The following is a 25,505-nucleotide window of genomic DNA, read 5'->3' on the forward strand; positions in this document are numbered from 1 at the left end:
TGCATGGAAGTGCAGTGCTATCCACCACCAGCTACCACATTACTTTCTAATACCAGCTCCTGTCAGGTATCAAATGACTACGTCAGCACCCAGCAGTCTAGTCAGAGCTTTACAGCTTGTGGCCTATACCTTTAAGCTTTTTTCTTCCTTTTTCTTTTTCTGTCTTCAGTGGAGGATGTTTAAAACACTCTTTTTAAAAGTGAAAATTAAATCAGTTGAAATTACATCTTTGCATATGGATTTCCCCTTCCACTACAAAATCCCTTTGCACAAATGCCGCTACAATTATCATTTCCTTGACCCTTTCTATGCCAAAATGAAATAAATTAACAAAATTATGAAATAATTTTATAATAAGCAACTGTTTGCAGATACGTTCACATAAAAACTGTAATCTCCTTTATAATGAGGAATATGAGCAGAGTTAATGTTTGACAGATAGCCTTGAACCTCGTTACCACATTTTTATAGATTTAGAAGTTATATTTAGTCCACTTGAAATGCATCAGGTAAGGATGTTTAGCTCTGCAAAATATACAAATTATTTATACATATTCAATGAAGAAGAGAATATTTTCTTTTGGAATGAAATGTGTTAATGTAGTGATGGGGGAAACAGCATACTGTAAATTACCTCCACTAGCCATAATTTTTTAACATTGAGGGGCTGCTTTTTGCTCAAAAACATAAAATAAAAATGTATGTGTCTGTGTTGGCTGTTTGGAAAGTATAAATCTAGGAGGTTTAGGAACTGGTTCAGCCAGATTGGTAAATCAGGGTCACCAAATACCAAAGAAAAGTCCCCAGGGCACTGGCCACTTGCTCGACTTGTCTGTGGCAATTTGTTGCATTTCATCTTCAGCTTCTTTTCATATTTTTTACGGTTTCTCTTCAGCCTTCCTATCTCATACAAGCAAGGACCAAATTAGAAATTAAAGGAGTTGATCACATTATTATCAAAAATGCATTTTAAAAAGTCCTTTTGACCGTACTTTGGTTGTTGCCTACCTATTACAGAAATTAAAGCGGGAGAAGAAAATCTCTTTGCCTGATGTTAACGTTATTTACTTGAAGGCAACTTTGGCATATAAAAAAGACATATAAGTACCAAACGGTGGAATAGGTTTTTTAAAAATGTAGTTTCCTTGTCTTGACACATATACATGATTTCCTCAGCTAACCCCACATTTGTAACATCCAGCTTCAAAAACAAAACGAAGACTAAATTAATTAAATTTCGTCAAACAAGTCAAGGCAACCACCATCAGGATGAGAAAAAAACCTACTTGCTGCAGTTTTTAATTGAGTTAAAAATTTGTGAATAAAAGCTTATAAATAATGTTTTGTGTAACTAAAAGTTTTTTTTATATATATATATATATATATATATATATATATATATATATATATTTTATGTGTGCCTATCCAGTGTTTAATATGGATTAATAGATGGACAAAACTATATAATCATCATATCAAGTAATGTGACTACGGCACCAGTAATAACTACTTAAGAACCTTGTAATTCTAAAAATCATTTTATTATATTTATTTGGAAGAATGTACTCAAAAGAATAGACCCCAAAAATCATACCCTATTTCCATCAAATATTTATCAACATATATTTTGTACATAACAATTGACATCAAAAAGTGAGTGTTTATTTGTTACATTGTTTGTATTACATTGTTTGCATTATCAAAAAGCATCTGTACAAAGGCAGAGTGACAGAAAATTAGGGTAACAATATGGATGATTGTGAAAGAGTGAAGCATTTCAATGACAGGGTTATGAAACAAAATGAATAAAAAGAAAAAGAAAAATCATATTTTGATAAATTGCAGAAAAATGTACGGGTAAAAAATTCTTAAATGAAAAGAAAACTACGGACAGCACTTCAGAGGGATGATAGTTTCAAAACAGTGATTGTCTTTGCAATTGTTGCAGGCCAGCTCAAAGTTGAAATGGGATTCTGCACTGATTATATGGTATCAAAGCATGAAAATAAACACATGTCATACAATAAAAACAGTAACTGCTTATGCATGTGTCAGGGTGTATGGACAACATTTTCCTTCAAAAATAACTAGTCTCACTGTTCTGTGCATTGACCCCTGGATACAAATAAACCACACCGATTAATTCAAAATAGTCATCTCATAGAATGAAATAGGAAAAAAAAAGACTAACCCTGTATTCAACTATGGATGAAATATTGGTGAGATTGCATATATATTTATTAAATCTGGACTATGTACAAATATCTATTATTACAAAACAAATTAATCTTATTTACAGTTTAGAGGGATTTTAAATGATCTCATGCACTCCAGTCTTTAACTGAAAAAGGACGTACACGTTTAACAACAATAATGACTGGGTATGTCTCCTTAGGTTTTTAAGGACTGATGTGAAGAGCTATGTTAGGAGAGGGTATTTGGGGGTACGAAATTGTATTTTTCCTCAGAGTTATTCATTTTTTTGGTGAAACAGATAATTCAAGCCTTGGGAACCTGAAACCACCTCTTGAACCACTGTCACTGCTCGAAGATGAGGACAATCTTGTTTTCTTAGTAGGTAGAGAAACACCTGCACTTCCCTCCAGTCCTGCTCCAGTGTCCTCACCAAGTGACACTTCATATGAGCCTTTTGACTTTGAACCAAAACCTCCAAAGGTGCCAAACTTCAACTTGCCTTTCTTTCCTTTGACCTTGCTTCCTCCTAGGTCTAATGAAATGTCACCTCCCTCGGCCTCTAAGTGAGCAGAGGGAGAATTAACTTCAAGCCCTCCCTCATCACTCAGAGAAGAAGATCGGTGCCTTGATTTCTTAAATAGATCCAGTGAGGCTGATTTGCCTTTTGTTGACATACTAAGCCCAGTATCACCCTCCAATGCACTTGGGTCTTTAGAGACCTTGCCGCCTTTCCCACTTGTACTTAAGTCTACCTCTGGACCCCGAAGGTCACCCACACTACTGCCCTTTCCTTTTGATTTGCCAAAAAACTTTGGCATCTTTACCTTTATTTTGCCTTCACTGTGCCTAAGTTCTGGACTGGGAACCTCAATATTCTGTGAACTGACTTGGATAACAGATGGAGACTGTATGTTTATGCTTCCACTAGCTCCAAGATCTGATTCAAAATTGCCACCACCTTGAGGCCCTTCCAACTGAGGCAGAGCAATACCAAATTTTGGTAACTTCATTTTGGGAAATGTTACAGTACCTTCTGGGAAATGAAGGCCACCAGCAACATTAGAGTCAAACTCTGCACCACCTTTCACATAAAAATGTTGGCCTTTAGAACTTGTAAACATTTTTGCCTCTCCATGTCTATTTAGATCTGCATCAATATCAGGAGCAGATAAGTTTGGATTTGAAATTTTGATTTTAGGAGTCTTGAGATTTACATCTGGCCTTTCCAGTTTAATGCTTGAACCAGAAGACTCAATGGCAGTGTTGAAGCTTGAAGATGGTAAATCTATGTCAGGTGATTTCAGTCCCCCAGCAAAAGATCCATCGCCTTTCAATTTGGACGATTTGATATCTAATTCCACATCAGGGAAATGAAGCTTACCAAAAAGAGGCTTCTTTCCCTTTTTTCCTTTGACATTGATACTTGGTGCATCTAGATCCAAGTCTACTCCTGGTGGTCCTACATCAACTTCAGGTTTCTTCCCCTTTACTTTAACTTTAGGGAGTTTAAATTTGCCCTTCTTCCCCTTCACATGTATATTAATGTCAGGGGCATCAAGACTTGCCTCAGTATGTGGGAGACTAAAGTCTGTATTGGAACCTTTTCCACCTACATTGAGCGTTGGTGTATTAACAGTTGATTCAGGCCCCTCAACATCAGGGGCTTTCATTCCAAACTTTGGTCCTTTGAACTTAGGAAATGAAACACCTGTTTTTACAGGATCAATAGCCACACCCCCCGTGGCTATGGTGGGAACTGCTATTTTGGCATTTGAAATTTTGATGTCTCCCTCCAATTTAGGCAAGTCTGGTCCTTTTAGTTCGCCTTGCATGTAAGGAGTTGACAAATCCACATCGCCTTTAAGTTTAGGACCTTTCCGATTGAAATCCACGTCTGGCATGGACACTTTCGGTCCAGAAATTGTTGGCATTTTGAATTTGGGTCCTTTTACTTTGGCATCTGGTCCTTCAATCTCAAAATCTGGCCCTTTGATGTCAAAATCAGGTGCTTTTATGTCTCCCTCTATCTTTGGAGCTGACACATTTAAATCACCTTTGAGTTTTGGACTTTTCAGATTGAAATCCATATCTGGCATAGATATTTTTGGTGCAGAAATTTTTGGCATGTTAAATTTGGGTCCTTTTAGTTTGGCATCTGGTCCTTCAATGTCAAAATCTGGCCCTTTGATGTCAATATTGGGTGCTTTCACATCAATGTCTGCTTTGGGAAGGTTTATATCAACATCTGGACATTCCACTTTTGAACCTTTGAAGCCAAATGATGGCATTTTGATTTTTGGCATCTCAAATGCACCTTTGGGACCTTCAATATCAAGCTGTGGTCCTTTGATGTCAAAATCAGGGGCTTCTATGTCTCCCTTAATCTTTGGAGCTGACACATCCACATCACCTTTGAGTTTGGGACCTTTTAGATTGAAGTCCACATCTGGCATGTGCAGTTTGGGTCCAGAAATTGTTGGCATTTTGAATGTGTGTCCTTTAAGTTTGGCATCTGGTCCTTCAAGGTCAAGTTTTGGTCCTTTGATATCAAGATCAGGTGCTTTCACGTCAATTTCTGCTTTGGGAAGGTTCACATCAACATCTGGACATGCCACTTTTGGACCACTGAAGCCAAATGATGGCATTTTGAATTTTGGCATCTCAAATCCACTTTTGGAACCTTCAATATCAACCTGTGGTCCTTTGATGTCAAAATCAGGTGCTTTTATGTCTCCCTCTATCTTTGGAGCGGACACATTTAAATCACCTTTGAGTTTTGGACTTTTCAGATTGAAATCCATATCTGGCATAGATATTTTTGGTGCAGAAATTTTTGGCAGGTTAAATTTGGGTCCTTTTAGTTTGGCATCTGGTCCTTCAATGTCAAAATCTGGCCCTTTGATATCAATATTGGGTGCTTTCACATCAATGTCTGCTTTGGGAAGGTTTATATCAACATCTGGACAATCCACTTTTGAACCTTTGAGGCCAAATGATGGCATTTTGATTTTTGGCATCTCGAATCCACCTTTGGGACCTTCAATATCAAGCTGTGGTCCTTTGATGTCAAAATCAGGGGCTTCTATGTCTCCCTTAATCTTTGGAGCTGATACATCCACGTCACCTTTGAGTTTGGGACCTTTTAGATTGAAGTCCACGTCTGGCATGTGCAGTCTGGGTCCAGAAATTGTTGGCATTTTGAATTTGTGTCCTTTTAGTTTGGCATCTGGTCCTTCAATATCAAAATCTGGCCCTTGAATGTCGATATCGGGTCTTTTCACATCAATGTCTGCTTTGGGAAGATTTATATCAACATCTGGACACTCCACTTTTGAACCTTTGAGGCCAAATGATGGCATTTTGAATTTGTGTCCTTTTAGTTTTGCATCTGGTCCTTCAATATCAAGCTCTGGCCCTTTGATGTCAATATTGGGTGCTTTCACATCAATGTCTGCTTTGGGAAGGTTTATATCAACCTCTGGACATGCCACTTTTGGACCACCGAAGCCAAATGATGGCATTTTGAATTTTGGCATCTCGAATCCACCTTTGGGACCTTCAATATCAAGCTGTGGTCCTTTGATGTCAAAATCAGGGGCTTCTATGTCTCCCTTAATCTTTGGAGCTGACACATCCACGTCACCTTTGAGTTTGGGACCTTTTAGATTGAAGTCCACGTCTGGCATGTGCAGTTTGGGTCCAGAAATTGTTGGCATTTTGAATGTGTGTCCTTTAAGTTTGGCATCTGGTCCTTCAAGGTCAAGTTTTGGTCCTTTGATGTCAAGATCGGGTGCTTTCACGTCAATTTCTGCTTTGGGAAGGTTCACATCAACATCTGGACATGCCACTTTTGGACCACCGAAGCCAAATGATGGCATTTTGAATTTTGGCATCTCAAATCCACTTTTGGAACCTTCAATATCAACCTGTGGTCCTTTGATGTCAAAATCAGGTGCTTTTATGTCTCCCTCTATCTTTGGAGCGGACACATTTAAATCACCTTTGAGTTTTGGACTTTTCAGATTGAAATCCATATCTGGCATAGATATTTTTGGTGCAGAAATTTTTGGCATGTTAAATTTGGGTCCTTTTAGTTTCGCATCTGGTCCTTCAATGTCAAAATCTGGCCCTTTGATGTCAATATTGGGTGCTTTCACATCAATGTCTGCTTTGGGAAGGTTTATATCAACCTCTGGACAATCCACTTTTGAACCTTTGAGGCCAAATGATGGCATTTTGATTTTTGGCATCTCAAATGCACCTTTGGGACCTTCAATATCAAGCTCTGGCCCTTTGATGTCAATATTGGGTGCTTTCACATCAATGTCTGCTTTGGGAAGGTTTATATCAACCTCTGGACATTCCACTTTTGGACCACTGAAGCCAAATGATGGCATTTTGAATTTCGGCATCTCGAATCCACCTTTGGAACCTTCAATATCAAGCTGTGGTCCTTTGATGTCAAAATCAGGTGCATTTATGTCTCCCTCTATCTTTGGAGCTGACACATCCACATCACCTTTGAGTTTTGGACTTTTCAGATTGAAGTCCACGTCTGGCATGTGCAGTTTGGGTCCAGAAATTGTTGGCATTTTGAATTTGTGTCCTTTAAGTTTGGCATCTGGTCCTTCAAGGTCAAGTTTTGGTCCTTTGATGTCAAGATCGGGTGCTTTCACGTCAATTTCTGCTTTGGGAAGGTTCACATCAACATCTGGACATGCCACTTTTGGACCACTGAAGCCAAATGATGGCATTTTGAATTTTGGCATCTCAAATCCACTTTTGGAACCTTCAATATCAACCTGTGGTCCTTTGATGTCAAAATCAGGTGCTTTTATGTCTCCCTCTATCTTCGGAGCTGACACATTTAAATCACCTTTGAGTTTTGGACTTTTCAGATTGAAATCCATATCTGGCATAGATATTTTTGGACCAGAAATTTTTGGCAGGTTAAATTTGGGTCCTTTTAGTTTGGCATCTGGTCCTTCAATGTCAAAATCTGGCCCTTTGATGTCAATATTGGGTGCTTTCACATCAATGTCTGCTTTGGGAAGGTTTATATCAACATCTGGACATTCCACTTTTGAACCTTTGAGGCCAAATGATGGCATTTTGAATTTGTGTCCTTTTAGTTTGGCATCTGGTCCTTCAATGTCAAAATCTGGCCCTTTGATGTCAATATTGGGTGCTTTCACATCAATGTCTGCTTTGGGAAGGTTTATATCAACCTCTGGACAATCCACTTTTGAACCTTTGAGGCCAAATGATGGCATTTTGAATTTTGGCATCTCGAATCCACCTTTGGAACCTTCAATATCAACCTGTGGTCCTTTGATGTCAAAATCAGGGGCTTCTATGTCTCCCTTAATCTTTGGAGCTGATACATCCACGTCACCTTTGAGTTTGGGACCTTTTAGATTGAAGTCCACGTCTGGCATGTGCAGTTTGGGTCCAGAAATTGTTGGCATTTTGAATTTGTGTCCTTTAAGTTTGGCATCTGGTCCTTCAAGGTCAAGTTTTGGTCCTTTGATGTCAAGATCGGGTGCTTTCACGTCAATTTCTGCTTTGGGAAGGTTCACATCAACATCTGGACATGCCACTTTTGGACCACCGAAGCCAAATGATGGCATTTTGAATTTTGGCATCTCAAATCCACTTTTGGAACCTTCAATATCAACCTGTGGTCCTTTGATGTCAAAATCAGGTGCTTTTATGTCTCCCTCTATCTTTGGAGCGGACACATTTAAATCACCTTTGAGTTTTGGACTTTTCAGATTGAAATCCATATCTGGCATAGATATTTTTGGACCAGAAATTTTTGGCATGTTAAATTTGGGTCCTTTTAGTTTGGCATCTGGTCCTTCAATGTCAAAATCTGGCCCTTTGATGTCAATATTGGGTGCTTTCACATCAATGTCTGCTTTGGGAAGGTTTATATCAACATCTGGACAATCCACTTTTGAACCTTTGAGGCCAAATGATGGCATTTTGATTTTTGGCATCTCGAATCCACCTTTGGGACCTTCAATATCAAGCTGTGGTCCTTTGATGTCAAAATCAGGGGCTTCTATGTCTCCCTTAATCTTTGGAGCTGATACATCCACGTCACCTTTGAGTTTGGGACCTTTTAGATTGAAGTCCACGTCTGGCATGTGCAGTTTGGGTCCAGAAATTGTTGGCATTTTGAATTTGTGTCCTTTTAGTTTGGCATCTGGTCCTTCAATATCAAAATCTGGCCCTTGAATGTCGATATCGGGTCTTTTCACATCAATGTCTGCTTTGGGAAGATTTATATCAACATCTGGACACTCCACTTTTGAACCTTTGAGGCCAAATGATGGCATTTTGAATTTGTGTCCTTTTAGTTTTGCATCTGGTCCTTCAATATCAAGCTCTGGCCCTTTGATGTCAATATTGGGTGCTTTCACATCAATGTCTGCTTTGGGAAGGTTTATATCAACCTCTGGACATGCCACTTTTGGACCACCGAAGCCAAATGATGGCATTTTGAATTTTGGCATCTCGAATCCACCTTTGGGACCTTCAATATCAAGCTGTGGTCCTTTGATGTCAAAATCAGGGGCTTCTATGTCTCCCTTAATCTTTGGAGCTGACACATCCACGTCACCTTTGAGTTTGGGACCTTTTAGATTGAAGTCCACGTCTGGCATGTGCAGTTTGGGTCCAGAAATTGTTGGCATTTTGAATGTGTGTCCTTTAAGTTTGGCATCTGGTCCTTCAAGGTCAAGTTTTGGTCCTTTGATGTCAAGATCGGGTGCTTTCACGTCAATTTCTGCTTTGGGAAGGTTCACATCAACATCTGGACATGCCACTTTTGGACCACCGAAGCCAAATGATGGCATTTTGAATTTTGGCATCTCAAATCCACTTTTGGAACCTTCAATATCAACCTGTGGTCCTTTGATGTCAAAATCAGGTGCTTTTATGTCTCCCTCTATCTTTGGAGCTGACACATTTAAATCACCTTTGAGTTTTGGACTTTTCAGATTGAAATCCATATCTGGCATAGATATTTTTGGTGCAGAAATTTTTGGCAGGTTAAATTTGGGTCCTTTTAGTTTGGCATCTGGTCCTTCAATGTCAAAATCTGGCCCTTTGATGTCAATATTGGGTGCTTTCACATCAATGTCTGCTTTGGGAAGGTTTATATCAACATCTGGACAATCCACTTTTGAACCTTTGAGGCCAAATGATGGCATTTTGATTTTTGGCATCTCAAATGCACCTTTGGGACCTTCAATATCAAGCTCTGGCCCTTTGATGTCAATATTGGGTGCTTTCACATCAATGTCTGCTTTGGGAAGGTTTATATCAACCTCTGGACATTCCACTTTTGGACCACTGAAGCCAAATGATGGCATTTTGAATTTTGGCATCTCGAATCCACCTTTGGAACCTTCAATATCAAGCTGTGGTCCTTTGATGTCAAAATCAGGTGCATTTATGTCTCCCTCTATCTTTGGAGCTGACACATCCACATCACCTTTGAGTTTTGGACTTTTCAGGTTGAAGTCCACGTCTGGCATGTGCAGTTTGGGTCCAGAAATTGTTGGCATTTTGAATTTGTGTCCTTTAAGTTTGGCATCTGGTCCTTCAAGGTCAAGTTTTGGTCCTTTGATGTCAAGATCGGGTGCTTTCACGTCAATTTCTGCTTTGGGAAGGTTCACATCAACATCTGGACATGCCACTTTTGGACCACTGAAGCCAAATGATGGCATTTTGAATTTTGGCATCTCAAATCCACTTTTGGAACCTTCAATATCAACCTGTGGTCCTTTGATGTCAAAATCAGGTGCTTTTATGTCTCCCTCTATCTTCGGAGCTGACACATTTAAATCACCTTTGAGTTTTGGACTTTTCAGATTGAAATCCATATCTGGCATAGATATTTTTGGACCAGAAATTTTTGGCAGGTTAAATTTGGGTCCTTTTAGTTTGGCATCTGGTCCTTCAATGTCAAAATCTGGCCCTTTGATGTCAATATTGGGTGCTTTCACATCAATGTCTGCTTTGGGAAGGTTTATATCAACCTCTGGACATTCCACTTTTGAACCTTTGTGGCCAAATGATGGCATTTTGAATTTTGGCATCTCGAATCCACCTTTGGGACCTTCAATATCAAGCTGTGGTCCTTTGATGTCAAAATCAGGGGCTTCTATGTCTCCCTTAATCTTTGGAGCTGACACATCCACATCACCTTTGAGATTGGGACCTTTTAGATTAAAGTCCACGTCTGGCATGTGCAGTTTGGGTCCAGAAATTGTTGGCATTTTGAATTTGTGTCCTTTAAGTTTGGCATCTGGTCCTTCAAGGTCAAGTTTTGGTCCTTTGATGTCAAGATCGGGTGCTTTCATGTCAATTTCTGCTGTGGGAAGGTTCACATCAACATCTGGACATGCCACTTTTGGACCACCGAAGCCAAATGATGGCATTTTGAATTTTGGCATCTCAAATCCACTTTTGGAACCTTCAATATCAACCTGTGGTCCTTTGATGTCAAAATCTGGTGCTTTTATGTCTCCCTCTATCTTTGGAGCTGACACATCTACATCACCTTTGAGTTTTGGACCTTTCAGATCGAGGTCCATATCAGGCATAGATATTTTTGGACCAGAAATTTTTGGCATTTTGAATTTGTGTCCTTTTAGTTTGCCATCTGAACCTTCAATGTCAAAATCTGGCCCTTTGATGTCAATATTGGGTGCTTTCACATCAATGTCTGCTTTGGGAAGGTTTATATCAACATCTGGACAATCCACTTTTGAACCTTTGAGGCCAAATGATGGCATTTTGATTTTTGGCATCTCAAATGCACCTTTGGGACCTTCAATATCAAGCTCTGGCCCTTTGATGTCAATATTGGGTGCTTTCACATCAATGTCTGCTTTGGGAAGGTTTATATCAACCTCTGGACATTCAACTTTTGGACCACTGAAGCCAAATGATGGCATTTTGAATTTTGGCATCTCGAATCCACCTTTGGAACCTTCAATATCAACCTGTGGTCCTTTGATGTCAAAATCAGGGGCTTCTATGTCTCCCTTAATCTTTGGAGCTGATACATCCACATCACCTTTGAGTTTGGGACCTTTTAGATTGAAGTCCACGTCTGGCATGTGCAGTTTGGGTCCAGAAATTGTTGGCATTTTGAATTTGTGTCCTTTAAGTTTGGCATCTGGTCCTTCAAGGTCAAGTTTTGGTCCTTTGATGTCAAGATCGGGTGCTTTCACGTCAATTTCTGCTTTGGGAAGGTTCACATCAACATCTGGACACTCCACTTTTGGACCACTGAAGCCAAATGATGGCATTTTGAATTTTGGCATCTCAAATCCACTTTTGGAACCTTCAATATCAACCTGTGGTCCTTTGATGTCAAAATCCGGTGTTTTTATGTCTCCCTCTATCTTTGGAGCTGACACATCTACATCACCTTTGAGTTTTGGACCTTTCAGATCGAGGTCCATATCTGGCATAGATATTTTTGGACCAGAAATCTTTGGCATTTTGAATTTGTGTCCTTTTAGTTTGCCATCTGATCCTTCAATGTCAAAATCTGGCCCTTTGATGTCAATATTGGGTGCTTTCACATCAATGTCTGCTTTGGGAAGGTTTATATCAACATCTGGACAATCCACTTTTGAACCTTTGAGGCCAAATGATGGCATTTTGATTTTTGGCATCTCAAATGCACCTTTGGGACCTTCAATATCAAGCTCTGGCCCTTTGATGTCAATATTGGGTGCTTTCACATCAATGTCTGCTTTGGGAAGGTTTATATCAACCTCTGGACATTCCACTTTTGGACCACTGAAGCCAAATGATGGCATTTTGAATTTTGGCATCTCGAATCCACCTTTGGAACCTTCAATATCAAGCTGTGGTCCTTTGATGTCAAAATCAGGTGCATTTATGTCTCCCTCTATCTTTGGAGCTGACACATCCACATCACCTTTGAGTTTTGGACTTTTCAGATTGAAGTCCACGTCTGGCATGTGCAGTTTGGGTCCAGAAATTGTTGGCATTTTGAATTTGTGTCCTTTGATTTTGCCACTTGGGCTCTCAATGTCAATGTCAGGTGCTTTAATATCCATATCTGGGGCATTAACATCTATTTCTGTCTTTGGGATACTCACATCAATCTCTGGTTCTTCAACCTTTGGGCTTCTGAATCCAAATTTTGGCATTTTGAATTTCGATCCCTTTATTTTTGATCCGGTCAGTTCCAAGTCAAGGTCTAGATCCGCTGAGCTCGTAGTATTGCCTTTAATGTTGATTTCCCCTTTTTCTACTTTCAATTCTTTGTCAGGGGTCTTTATCTTAGAACCCTTGAATCCAAATTTTGGCATTTTGAACTTCGTTTTCTTCATGCCAGTTGTGCCAACGTCAATGTCAACATCTGGACCTTTGATGTCAACTTTAGGAGTTTTTATGTCTCCCTCTATCTTTGGAGCTGACAGATCTATATCACCTTTGAGTTTTGGACTTTTCAGATTGAAATCCACATGTGGCATGGAGATTGTCGGTCCAGACATTTTTGGCATGTTAAATTTGGGTCCTTTTAGTTTGGCATCTGGTCCTTCAATGTCAAAATCTGGCCCTTTGATGTCAATATTGGGTGCTTTCACATCAATGTCTGCTTTGGGAAGGTCTATATCAACATCTGGACCCTCCACTTTTGAACCTTTGAGGCCAAATTTTGGCATTTTGATTTTTGGCATCTCGAATTCACCTTTGGGACCTTCAATATCAACCTGTGGTCCTTTGATGTCAAAATCAGGTGCTTCTATGTCTCCTTCAATCTTTGGACATGATACATCCACTTCACCTTTGAGTTTGGGACCTTTCAGATTGAAGTCCACATCTGGCATGGAGATTTTCGGTCCAGAAATTGTTGGCATTTTGAATTTGTGTCCTTTTAGTTTGGCATCTGGTCCTTCAAGGTCAAGTTTTGGTCCTTTGATATCAATATTGGGTGCTTTCACATCAATGTCTGCTTTGGGAAGGTCTATATCAACATCTGGACCCTCCACTTTTGAACCTTTGAGGCCAAATTTTGGCATTTTGATTTTTGGCATCTCGAATCCACCTTTGGAGCCTTCAATATCAACCTGTGGTCCTTTGATGTCAACTTCAGGTGCTTCTATGTCTCCTTCAATCTTTGGACATGATACATCCACGTCACCTTTGAGTTTGGGACCTTTCAGATTGAAGTCCATATCTGGCATGGAGATTTTCGGTCCAGAAATTGTTGGCATTTTGAATTTGTGTCCTTTTAGTTTGGCATCTGGTCCTTCAAGGTCAAGTTTTGGTCCTTTGATATCAATATTGGGTGCTTTCACATCAATGTCTGCTTTGGGAAGGTCTATATCAACATCTGGACCCTCCACTTTTGAACCTTTGAGGCCAAATGATGGCATTTTGATTTTTGGCATCTCGAATCCACCTTTGGGACCTTCAATATCAAGCTGTGGTCCTTTGATGTCAAAATCAGGGGCTTCTATGTCTCCCTTAATCTTTGGAGCTGATACATCCACGTCACCTTTGAGTTTGGGACCTTTTAGATTGAAGTCCACGTCTGGCATGTGCAGTTTGGGTCCAGAAATTGTTGGCATTTTGAATTTGTGTCCTTTTAGTTTGGCATCTGGTCCTTCAAGGTCAAGTTTTGGTCCTTTGATATCAATATTGGGTGCTTTCACATCAATGTCTGCTTTGGGAAGGTCTATATCAACATCTGGACCCTCCACTTTTGAACCTTTGAGGCCAAATTTTGGCATTTTGATTTTTGGCATCTCGAATCCACCTTTGGAGCCTTCAATATCAACCTGTGGTCCTTTGATGTCAACTTCAGGTGCTTCTATGTCTCCTTCAATCTTTGGACATGATACATCCACGTCACCTTTGAGTTTGGGACCTTTCAGATTGAAGTCCATATCTGGCATGGAGATTTTCGGTCCAGAAATTGTTGGCATTTTGAATTTGTGTCCTTTTAGTTTGGCATCTGGTCCTTCAAGGTCAAGTTTTGGTCCTTTGATATCAATATTGGGTGCTTTCACATCAATGTCTGCTTTGGGAAGGTCTATATCAACATCTGGACCCTCCACTTTTGAACCTTTGAGGCCAAATGATGGCATTTTGATTTTTGGCATCTCGAATCCACCTTTGGGACCTTCAATATCAAGCTGTGGTCCTTTGATGTCAAAATCAGGTGCTTCTATGTCTCCTTCAATCGTTGGACATGATACATCCACGTCACCTTTGAGTTTGGGACCTTTTAGATTCAAGTCGACATCTGGCATGGACATTTTCGTTCCAGAAATTGTTGGCATTTTGAATTTGTGTCCTTTTAGTTTGGCATCTGGTCCTTCAAGGTCAAGTTTTGGTCCTTTGATGTCAAGATCAGGTGCTTTCACATCAATTTCTGCTTTGGGAAGGTTTATATCAACATCTGGACCCTCCACTTTTGAACCTTTTACGCCAAATGATGGCATTTTGATTTTTGGCATCTCGAATCCACCTTTGCGACCTTTAATATCAACCTGTGGTCCTTTGATGTCAAAATCAGGTGCTTCTATGTCTCCTTCAATCGTTGGACATGATACATCCACGTCACCTTTGAGTTTGGGACCTTTCAGATTCAAGTCGACGTCTGGCATGGAGATTTTCGGTCCAGAAATTGTTGGCATTTTGAATTTGTGTCCTTTTAGTTTGGCATCTGGTCCTTCAAGGTCAAGTTTTGGTCCTTTGATATCAATATTGGGTGCTTTCACATCAATGTCTGCTTTGGGAAGGTCTATATCAACATCTGGACCCTCCACTTTTGAACCTTTGAGGCCAAATTTTGGCATTTTGATTTTTGGCATCTCGAATCCACCTTTGGAGCCTTCAATATCAACCTGTGGTCCTTTGATGTCAACTTCAGGTGCTTCTATGTCTCCTTCAATCTTTGGACATGATACATCCACGTCACCTTTGAGTTTGGGACCTTTCAGATTGAAGTCCATATCTGGCATGGAGATTTTCGGTCCAGAAATTGTTGGCATTTTGAATTTGTGTCCTTTTAGTTTGGCATCTGGTCCTTCAAGGTCAAGTTTTGGTCCTTTGATATCAATATTGGGTGCTTTCACATCAATGTCTGCTTTGGGAAGGTCTATATCAACATCTGGACCCTCCACTTTTGAACCTTTGAGGCCAAATTTTGGCATTTTGATTTTTGGCATCTCGAATTCACCTTTGGGACCTTCAATATCAACCTGTGGTCCTTTGATGTCAACTTCAGGTGCTTCTATGTCTCCTTCAATCTTTGGACATGATACATCCACGTCACCTTTGAGTTTGGGACCTTTCAGATTGAAGTCCACATCTGGCATGGAGATTTTCGGTCCAGAAATTGTTGGCATTTTGAATTTGTGTCCTTTTAGTTTGGCATCTGGTCCTTCAAGGTCAAGTTTTGGTCCTTTGATATCAATATTGGGTGCTTTCACATCAATGTCTGCTTTGGGAAGGTCTATATCAACATCTGGACCCTCCACTTTTGAACCTTTGAGGCCAAATTTTGGCATTTTGATTTTTGGCATCTCGAATCCACCTTTGGAGCCTTCAATATCAACCTGTGGTCCTTTGATGTCAACTTCAGGTGCTTCTATGTCTCCTTCAATCTTTGGACATGATACATCCACGTCACCTTTGAGTTTGGGACCTTTCAGATTGAAGTCCACATCTGGCATGGAGATTTTCGGTCCAGAAATTGTTGGCATTTTGAATTTGTGTCCTTTTAGTTTGGCATCTGGTCCTTCAAGGTCAAGTTTTGGTCCTTTGATATCAATATTGGGTGCTTTCACATCAATGTCTGCTTTGGGAAGGTCTATATCAACATCTGGACCCTCCACTTTTGAACCTTTGAGGCCAAATTTTGGCATTTTGATTTTTGGCATCTCGAATCCACCTTTGGGACCTTCAATATCAACCTGTGGTCCTTTGATGTCAACTTCAGGTGCTTCTATGTCTCCTTCAATCTTTGGACATGATACATCCACGTCACCTTTGAGTTTGGGACCTTTCAGATTGAAGTCCATATCTGGCATAGAGATTTTCGGTCCAGAAATTTTTGGCATTTTGAGTCTGTGTCCTTTTAGTTTGGCATCTGATCCTTCAATGTCAAAATCTGGCCCTTTGATGTCAATATTGGGTGCTTTCACATCAATGTCTGCTTTTGGAAGGTTTACATCAACATCTGGACACGTCACTTTTGGACCACTGAAGCCAAGTGATGGCATTTTGAATTTTGGCATCTCGAATCCACCTTTGGAACCTTCAATATCAACCTGTGGTCCTTTGATGTCAACTTCAGGTGCTTCTATGTCTCCTTCAATCTTTGGACATGATACATCCACGTCACCTTTGAGTTTGGGACCTTTCAGATTGAAGTCCACATCTGGCATGGAGATTTTCGGTCCAGAAATTGTTGGCATTTTGAATTTGTGTCCTTTAAGTTTGGCATCTGGTCCTTCAAGGTCAAGTTTTGGTCCTTTGATATCAATATTGGGTGCTTTCACATCAATGTCTGCTTTGGGAAGGTCTATATCAACATCTGGACCCTCCACTTTTGAAACTTTGAGGCCAAATGATGGCATTTTGATTTTTGGCATCTCAAATTCACCTTTGGGACCTTCAATATCAACCTGTGGTCCTTTGATGTCAACTTCAGGTGCTTCTATGTCTCCTTCAATTTTTGGACATGATACATCCACGTTACCTTTGAGTTTGGGACCTTTCAGATTGAAGTCCACATCTGGCATGGAGATTTTCGGTCCAGAAATTGTTGGCATTTTGAATTTGGGTCCTTTTACTTTGGCATCTGGTCCTGCAATGTCAAAATCTGGCCCTTGAATGTCAATATTGGGTGCTTTCACATCAATGTCTGCTTTGGGAAGGTCTATATCAACATCTGGACCCTCCACTTTTGGAACTTTGAAGCCAAATTTTGGCATTTTGATTTTTGGCATCTCAAATCCAGGTTTGGGTCCTTCAATATCAAGCTGTGGTGCTTCCATGTCAAAACCAGGTGCTTTTATGTCTCCCTCTATCTTTGGAGCTGACACATCTAAATCACCTTTGAGGTTTGGACCTTTCAGATCGAGGTCCATATCTGGCATAGATATTTTTGGACCAGAAATCTTTGGCATTTTGAATTTGTGTCCTTTTAGTTTGGCATCTGGTCCTTCAACGTCAAAATCTGGCCCTTTGATGTCAATATTGGGTGCTTTCACATCAATGTCTGCTTTGGGAAGGTTTATATCAACATCTGGACAATCCACTTTTGAACCTTTGAGGCCAAATGATGGCATTTTGATTTTTGGCATCTCGAATCCACCTTTGCGACCTTTAATATCAACCTGTGGTCCTTTGATGTCAAAATCAGGTGCTTCTATGTCTCCTTCAATCGTTGGACATGATACATCCACGTCACCTTTGAGTTTGGGACCTTTTAGATTCAAGTCGACATCTGGCATGGACATTTTCGTTCCAGAAATTGTTGGCATTTTGAATTTGTGTCCTTTTAGTTTGGCATCTGGTCCTTCAAGGTCAAGTTTTGGTCCTTTGATGTCAAGATCAGGTGCTTTCACATCAATTTCTGCTTTAGGAAGGTTTATATCAACATCTGGACAATCTACCTTTGAACCTTTTACGCCAAATGATGGCATTTTGATTTTTGGCATCTCGAATCCACCTTTGCGACCTTTAATATCAACCTGTGGTCCTTTGATGTCAAAATCAGGTGCTTCTATGTCTCCTTCAATCGTTGGACATGATACATCCACGTCACCTTTGAGTTTGGGACCTTTTAGATTCAAGTCGACATCTGGCATGGACATTTTCGTTCCAGAAATTGTTGGCATTTTGAATTTGTGTCCTTTTAGTTTGGCATCTGGTCCTTCAAGGTCAAGTTTTGGTCCTTTGATGTCAAGATCAGGTGCTTTCACATCAATTTCTGCTTTGGGAAGGTTTATATCAACATCTGGACCCTCCACTTTTGAACCTTTTACGCCAAATGATGGCATTTTGATTTTTGGCATCTCGAATCCACCTTTGCGACCTTTAATATCAACCTGTGGTCCTTTGATGTCAAAATCAGGTGCTTCTATGTCTCCTTCAATCGTTGGACATGATACATCCACGTCACCTTTGAGTTTGGGACCTTTCAGATTCAAGTCGACGTCTGGCATGGAGATTTTCGGTCCAGAAATTGTTGGCATTTTGAATTTGTGTCCTTTTAGTTTGGCATCTGGTCCTTCAAGGTCAAGTTTTGGTCCTTTAAAGTCAAGATCGGGTGCTTTCACATCAATTTCCGCTTTGGGAAGGTCTATATCAACATCTGGACAATCCACTTTTGAACTTTTTAGGCCAAATGATGGCATTTTGATTTTTGGCATCTCGAATCCACCTTTGGGACCTTTAATATCAACCTGTGGTCCTTTGATGTCAAAATCAGGTGCTTCTATGTCTCCTTCAATCGTTGGACATGATACATCCACGTCACCTTTGAGTTTGGGACCTTTCAGGTTCAAGTCGACGTCTGGCATGGACATTTTCGTTCCAGAAATTGTTGGCATTTTGAATTTGTGTCCTTTTAGTTTGGCATCTGGTCCTTCAAGGTCAAGTTTTGGTCCTTTGATGTCAATATCAGGTGCTTTCACATCAATGTCTGCTTCGGGAAGGTTTATATCAACATCTGGACACGACACTTTTGGACCACTGAAGCCAAATGATGGTATTTTGAATTTTGGCATCTCGAATCCACCTTTGGGACATTCAATATCAACCTGTGGTCCTTTGATGTCAACTTCAGGTGCTACTATGTCTCCTTCAATCTTTGGACATGATACATCCACGTCACCTTTGAGTTTGGGACTTTTCAGATTGATGTCCACGTCTGGCATGGACATTTTCGTTCCAGAAATTTTTGGCAGGTTAAATTTGGGTCCTTTTATTTTGGCATCTGATCCTTCAATGTCAAAATCTGGCCCTTTGATGTCAATATTGGGTGCTTTCACATCAATGTCTGCTTTGGGAAGGTTTATATCAACCTCTGGACACGACACTTTTGGACCACTGAGGCCAAATGATGGCATTTTGACTTTTGGCATCTCAAATCCATCTTTGGGACCTTCAATATCAACCTGAGGTCCTTTGATGTCAAGTTCAGGTGCTTTCATGTCTCCTTCAATCTTTGAAAGTGATACATCAATGTCACCTTTCCGATTGAAGTCCATATTTGGCCTTGAGATTTTTGGTCCGGAAATGTTTGGCATGTTAAATTTGGTTCCTTTCAGTTTGGCATCTGGTCCTTCAATTTCAACCTTAGCATTTGCTTTAGGGAGGTGTATACCAACATCTGGACCCTCAACCTTTGCCATTTTGATTATCGGCATTCCAAATCCACCCTTGGTGTCTTGAATATCAACATTGGATCCTTGGATGTCAATTTTAGGTGTGTTTATTGCTCCCTTTAACTTTGGAGCTGACACACCTAAATCACCTTCCAGTTTTGGACCTTTCAGATCAACCTCTGGCCCTTTAATGTCATGAGGTGCTTTCAAATCAATATTTGCCTTTGGGAGGTGTATATCTATATTTGGACTCTCCCCTTTTTGACCTTTTATCTTTGGCGCTGACACATTCACATCACCTTTGAGTTTAAGACCTTGTGTATTTGAATCCACATCTGACATGGAGATACTAGGCCCAGAAATGTCAGGTAATTTGACCATTGACTGTTCTCTGCCTCTCAGAGTGTCATCAGTTTCATGGCCTGGGAATTCAGTGTGTATTCCAGATGCTTGTATTACCTGCCTTGTGCTTGGCAGGTTGGCATTAAGTTCACCTTTGAACTTTAATCCCATAGGGGTGGCATCCACACCTGCAACTGGAATCTTGCCTGGGACTGAGGAATAACCTGAGGTAACATTGCCTTCTGTTATTGCCGATGCTCCAATCTTGCCATCTCTTAATTCAGTATCTATTCCTCTTGGAACTCCAACAAGTTTGACATTATGAATATTAGTACTATCTGATCCCTTTGATTGCGGGTGACTGACAGTAATTTCAGATACCTTGACTTTTGTCCTTTCACCTAAACTTTTGTCAACACCTTCTCCTTGTGTTATTTCCATAGGAGAAGTCATAATCTGCATGCTTTGTCCTGGCAAAGACAGACTAACTGATCCTCCGTTTTCATCAGCTGACCCTGCAACTCCCCTACCGCCTATTACAACCTGCCTACTACCAGTGTTTGAGCTGTTGCTTAGTGTCATACTTTCTAACACCTGAATACTTCCATCACCTTTCTCTCCATTTCCTCCTGAGATCTCAAAGACTTTCTGGCCTTTACCCTCTGTTACTCCAAAGTTAGGCCCTTTAAATCTGAGTCCTGTACCTCTGTCTCTATCTACATCTCTTGTAATTGTTGTGGTCTGAACTCCCCCACTGCCCAAGCGTGTCTCTATTGAGCCAACTTTTGGCCCAGTGTAAGAGACATCACTTGACTCAAAAACACCTTCTGTTTCCACTTTACCTGAAGGACTGCCATGAGCAATTCTGATATGAGGGGAGCCATCACCAGATTCGTGCCTTTGCCCCTTGAGATTTGGGCCTGCAAGTTCAAGTTGGTCACCTATGCCAATAGGCATATCCACAGTGTAGGTAGTAATGCGACGGGTGATGGTGGTAATTGTGCTGCCATCACTGCTTGTGCTGCTGTGACGTTCTGTGCGAACATCCACTCCCTCTGCAAGATCTTCAGACTTCAGCCTTGGTTTGATTTTTTTTGTATATATTCTCTTATATTCCTCATCATCTCCACCCTGTAGATAGAGAATAAAGGAATGAATACAGAAACATTATTGCATCCTGAATTTTGTCTAAAGGCTAATCCACAAATAAGGTATAAAAGTAAGTCTAAGAAAGAGTCACTTGTTGCTAAATGAATTCTTTAACAGGAGCTTTTGGTGTGCAGATCTTTTTGCTTCTTTATACCTGTTTGTTGTTGGATGTAGAGGCCTGTAAGGGATTTGCATGTCTTTTTTGATTAATTAATCATTGATTAAATTAAATGTTGCTAAGTGCTGTGCTCATGATGGACTAACATAACATAACAAAGAGTAAGGTATTTTACCTGTTTGTTGTGAAATGTCTTGAGATAATATTGATTTTATAATTACAGGAAATAATGACTTACAAGAATAATGTCTGGACTGGAACCTCCAAAGTGGGTCTTCCCTTCCCATGTCAGCGTGCCCATTGGTGAACGGCATGGTGTGCTCAAAGGTGAGCAGCAAGGTGATTTGTCTCTGTTTTGCAGTTTCAGTCCAACTTTGTGGCGATTCAATGTCTTCAGTAGCTCAGCTGTTTCTTCTGAGCTCATGTTATCAAAGTAGACAGTGGCGCCTACAATCTGGTCACCTATATATTAAAGGGACAGCAGCAAAGATCCTTTTTTATTCAAATATCAAGGATTAATTCAGTGTGACTATCATTGCTTCATATATAATAATGTGAGAGAAAAATGGATTTGCTACCTTCATATACTTTTCCAGACCGTGCTGCCGGTGACTCTCCTTTGACCTCCTTGACAAAAATCTCTCCTTCACTTGTCTGTTCAATAGTCAAGCCAGTTTTGTCAGGACCCTCCCAGTCTGGAAAGAGCACCTCCCTGGTTTCCTCCTCTTCAGCCATCTGTGATCATAGTCATATAATTAATGAGTAAATAAAAAAACACACTGATCTGGTAAGTTTTATACTCAGTATATAATAATAATAATAATAATAATAATAATAAGCATAATAATTAATTAGTCTTATATACCACTTTTCTAGATACTCAAAGATGCTTTAACAGGGAATAACAACAAAAACAAAACAAAAACAATTAGGACAGTACAATGAAGAAGTAATGTAAGGGGGTAGGATAGGAGTTAGTGGTTGTAGGCAGTGTTGAAAAGGTGAGAGTATATGTATTTCCATGTTGCTAAAGAAGATCAAATAAAGAGCAGGGAATTGATTGTGACTTAAAATAGCAAGATACCTTTATTTTCTTCCCCTCGATTTAAACTAGTGTGTGATGGAAACTCAATCTTGGTTTTCCTGCTGAAAGAAGAAACATTATTTTAGTGAAAATCATGACAAATAATGCATCAGTTTTCAAAACTGTCTTTACAACATTCTGTACTTGTCTGAATTTAACATTTTCCAACCTTACTCTGTAAGTAATGAGGGAGGTTTGTAGGTCACTATACTGAACACTAGATGGTGTGACAAACCTTTTATAAAACACAGCCCAGACCCTATCTCAAACATAAACTATCAACTACCTCCCTACTGGATGCTGTGTTTTGGACATTTTCTTGGAGGCAAACCACACCCTGCCCTGAGGAAAGCAGAACTGTTCCTGCATCGACACCCTAGTTCCAGTGTCAATATAGAAAATAATGATAGATAAAGCTGAGCCGTCTTTTTCCATGAAAACAAAAACACATCCCAAAAGATGTCCAAACTGGTCTTCCTAGTTTGCCGGACCTTGTCCATGAGCATACAACATGCAATACACCAGTTAACATAAGTCAATAATCGACGTGTATGCGTTATATAAAGCCTTCCCTCTAATATACATATAACATATAACTAAACATATAACTAAATAACAAAGATCAGGTCAGATGAGAGTGATAATACCAAAGATATAGTGTTTGTTATTATTATTATTATTATCATTATTATTATCATTATTAATAATAATAATAATAATAATAACAATAATACAGGTAACAGACAATAAAAGCAGTCAATAACTTGTATACAGATGACACAAACCACCTAATCTCGCTCTCATTGTCTTTTCAGTGTGCCTTGATTGAGGCTAGTTATGCAACTCTATCAAGACCCCAAGTCTGCAACCTTACATGTATCAAACCTAACTGAAATGGTTGTGTGAGACGAAGAGGCCAAGCAAGACTGCTTGCAGTGCCAAAGACAATATTTTAAGGTCAACTGACTACCAGTAACAGTGTCTCCACTCTGATCGAAGCACAGCTGGACATGAACAAAACCAAAATGAATTGTTGCTTTCCCAATGAGTTTTATTATGGCTCATTTTACGCATCCGGAAACAGACCGAAATAGCACATATTTTTCACATGATCTAGGTTCCCTCATATTGCAGGGACAGCATAGAACTATGCTGCATTTGAGAGTGGGGGCTGTGACTATGACTTATATTCACTCTCAAACAAGGCACTTATTATAGTTGCCTGGATTTGGTCAGTCTCAGAGGGAAGCAATATGGGCAATATCCATGTGTTCACAAAAATTCCCCTGGAGCAGATGAGAGAAAACAGTTTTCTTATTCATTACTTGATCCCTACATTTCTTCTGAAACACAGTCACCTTCAAAATTGAAAATTTCAACTGCTATATTTTAAGAAGTGAAGGAAGGACCTTCAAGGGGGGGGGGGGGGGGGGTGGTAAAGAAATGCTAAAATAAATAAAGATAGCAAAAGAGAAAGTGTAGAATAATTGTTGCTGGGATTCTGTGGAATGTGAGACGACTAGTTGACTGTAAAGGGGAAAAGAAAAAAGACAAGTTGCAATGGAAATATGATGCTATTGCTGAAAACCAGACAGCTGACAAATTGACACTGCAGTGGGCATCCTAAATATTTACAGACTTTACTCTCTTTCTTAACTCTTTACAAAACTCAGTCTCAAATATGAGACTCGCCCTCTTTACAAGCTGAGCGAGAGAAAAACATACTTTCAAAATAAAGATTTCATGATTAGAAATGAATTGATTTGTGAACGGATGCTATATATGTCTCTGTTGAGATCGTGAGATCTTCCAACAGGCAGCCAGTGTTCACACCGAAAGCCTATTGGGAGCACAGACCAAATTATTTTTCTACAAAAGCGCTAAAGGGAATCATGGAGACAGAGAGAGGTGGTTGATCTTGTTTATCTTTTATGTTTAAGAACAGCCGGGTATGTGTGCTGAGCACGGGGAGGTGTGGGGACGACCAGCCAGAAAAAAGCTTCCGTTAACTAAAATGCAACCACAGAGCATTTCTAGATATTCAATTCAATTCAATTCAATTCAATTCAATTCAATTCAATTCAATTCAATTCAATTCAATTCAATTCAATTCAAAAAACTTTATTTGTCCCTGGGGACAAATAAAGTTTTTTGAATTGAGTTGAATTGAATATCTAGAATGTGCCTCTCTTATGTCTAGTCATCCGCCTGCACATGCTTCAGGTTTTCTGTTGCTCTTTTTCTTTACTAGCTTTCCCTCCACTCCTTCGAAATAAATTGTGCACAGTTGCCGACAACAAACAGTTAAAGCAGCATGAACTTGGTAGAATTTTTTGACAGGGTTGTTTGTTTCATAAGAAGGGGAAAGGGGGTTCTAGCAGAACAGGTGGTGTCTGGGGGGAGGAAAGAGAGGTGCAAAGAGGAGGCACTGGGAGCAGAAGCAGCCTAGTGTCAGGTTTCTACAAGGCAGGCCTTTCACAGCTGAATGGCAGTGGCATGACCTTCCAGGTTCAAAGGAGGCTTTGCAACAATCATTCCAAAGGAGGTTTGGCATCCAGCCACATAGCAGAACTCTGTTCTAAGGTGACATTGCCTAGATGGTCTTGGAGTGGTGGGATGGGTAAGAAAAATGTACTTTTCTTTGTTTAACTTAACCAGTTACAAATATGTTGTTTATTTCTGGCAGTAGATTTAAGGAAACTTACCTCGGATTGCTCAAGCAAAGCCAAGGGCTTCAGTCTGATGCTGTGGTTCTTTTATTTTTGACTTCTGTTGAAAGAAGAGCAAAAAACAAGACATTGATTTAGACAATACGTTTAAGAATTGCTTTTAAGGCAATAATGTGTTGCTGTCGTCGAAAAGTTATTCCTCTTCATCATAAGAAACCCCCCTCCCCCCCAAAAAATCCTGAAATTCTCTGTACATCTCTCTTAAGCAATAACTATTCATGTTTCAGTCACAGGCTAGATGGATAACAGAATCTATTCCTCACATACAACTCACTGTTGCTTTAGAGGTGTGTCCCAACATGGAACACCGCCATATTTGCCGAGGTAATAGTCAGGTTTTGCGTATGCCATTAAAAATTAACCCACAAATAGTAGCAGTATTTACCCTGCAAGTAATAATACTCCCTTTAATTGAATAAATCCTACCACATATTTTGTGTTGTATTTACTTCTGGAGCTAAAATGAACACTGTGTATCT

The 25,505-nt window shown here is 39.9% G+C and overlaps 1 protein-coding gene across 2 annotated transcripts in view; it reads right to left on the reverse strand.

Annotated features, from left to right (window-relative positions):
- Positions 1-1,519: 1,519 nt before the first annotated feature.
- ahnak (AHNAK nucleoprotein) overlaps positions 1,520-25,505 on the reverse strand; it is a 30,950-nt gene continuing 6,964 nt past the window's right edge. Inside the window, exons 2-6 of one of the 2 annotated variants that reach the window (XM_065958706.1) lie at positions 25,003-25,066; positions 22,298-22,356; positions 21,792-21,948; positions 21,452-21,675; positions 1,520-21,077 (exon numbers count right to left, since the gene is read on the reverse strand). In XM_065958706.1, the coding sequence (XP_065814778.1) occupies positions 2,475-21,077; positions 21,452-21,675; positions 21,792-21,948 (18,984 nt within the window). In that variant the 5' untranslated portion in view covers positions 22,298-22,356; positions 25,003-25,066 and the 3' untranslated portion in view covers positions 1,520-2,474. Of the gene's footprint in view, positions 21,078-21,451; positions 21,676-21,791; positions 21,949-22,297; positions 22,360-25,002; positions 25,067-25,505 lie in introns of both variants that reach the window. The other variant, XM_065958705.1, reaches the window with a different exon arrangement.

This window comes from Labrus bergylta, chromosome 9 (genome assembly GCF_963930695.1).
Source record: "Labrus bergylta chromosome 9, fLabBer1.1, whole genome shotgun sequence".
In the NCBI taxonomy this organism is placed as follows: Eukaryota; Metazoa; Chordata; class Actinopteri; order Labriformes; family Labridae; genus Labrus; species Labrus bergylta.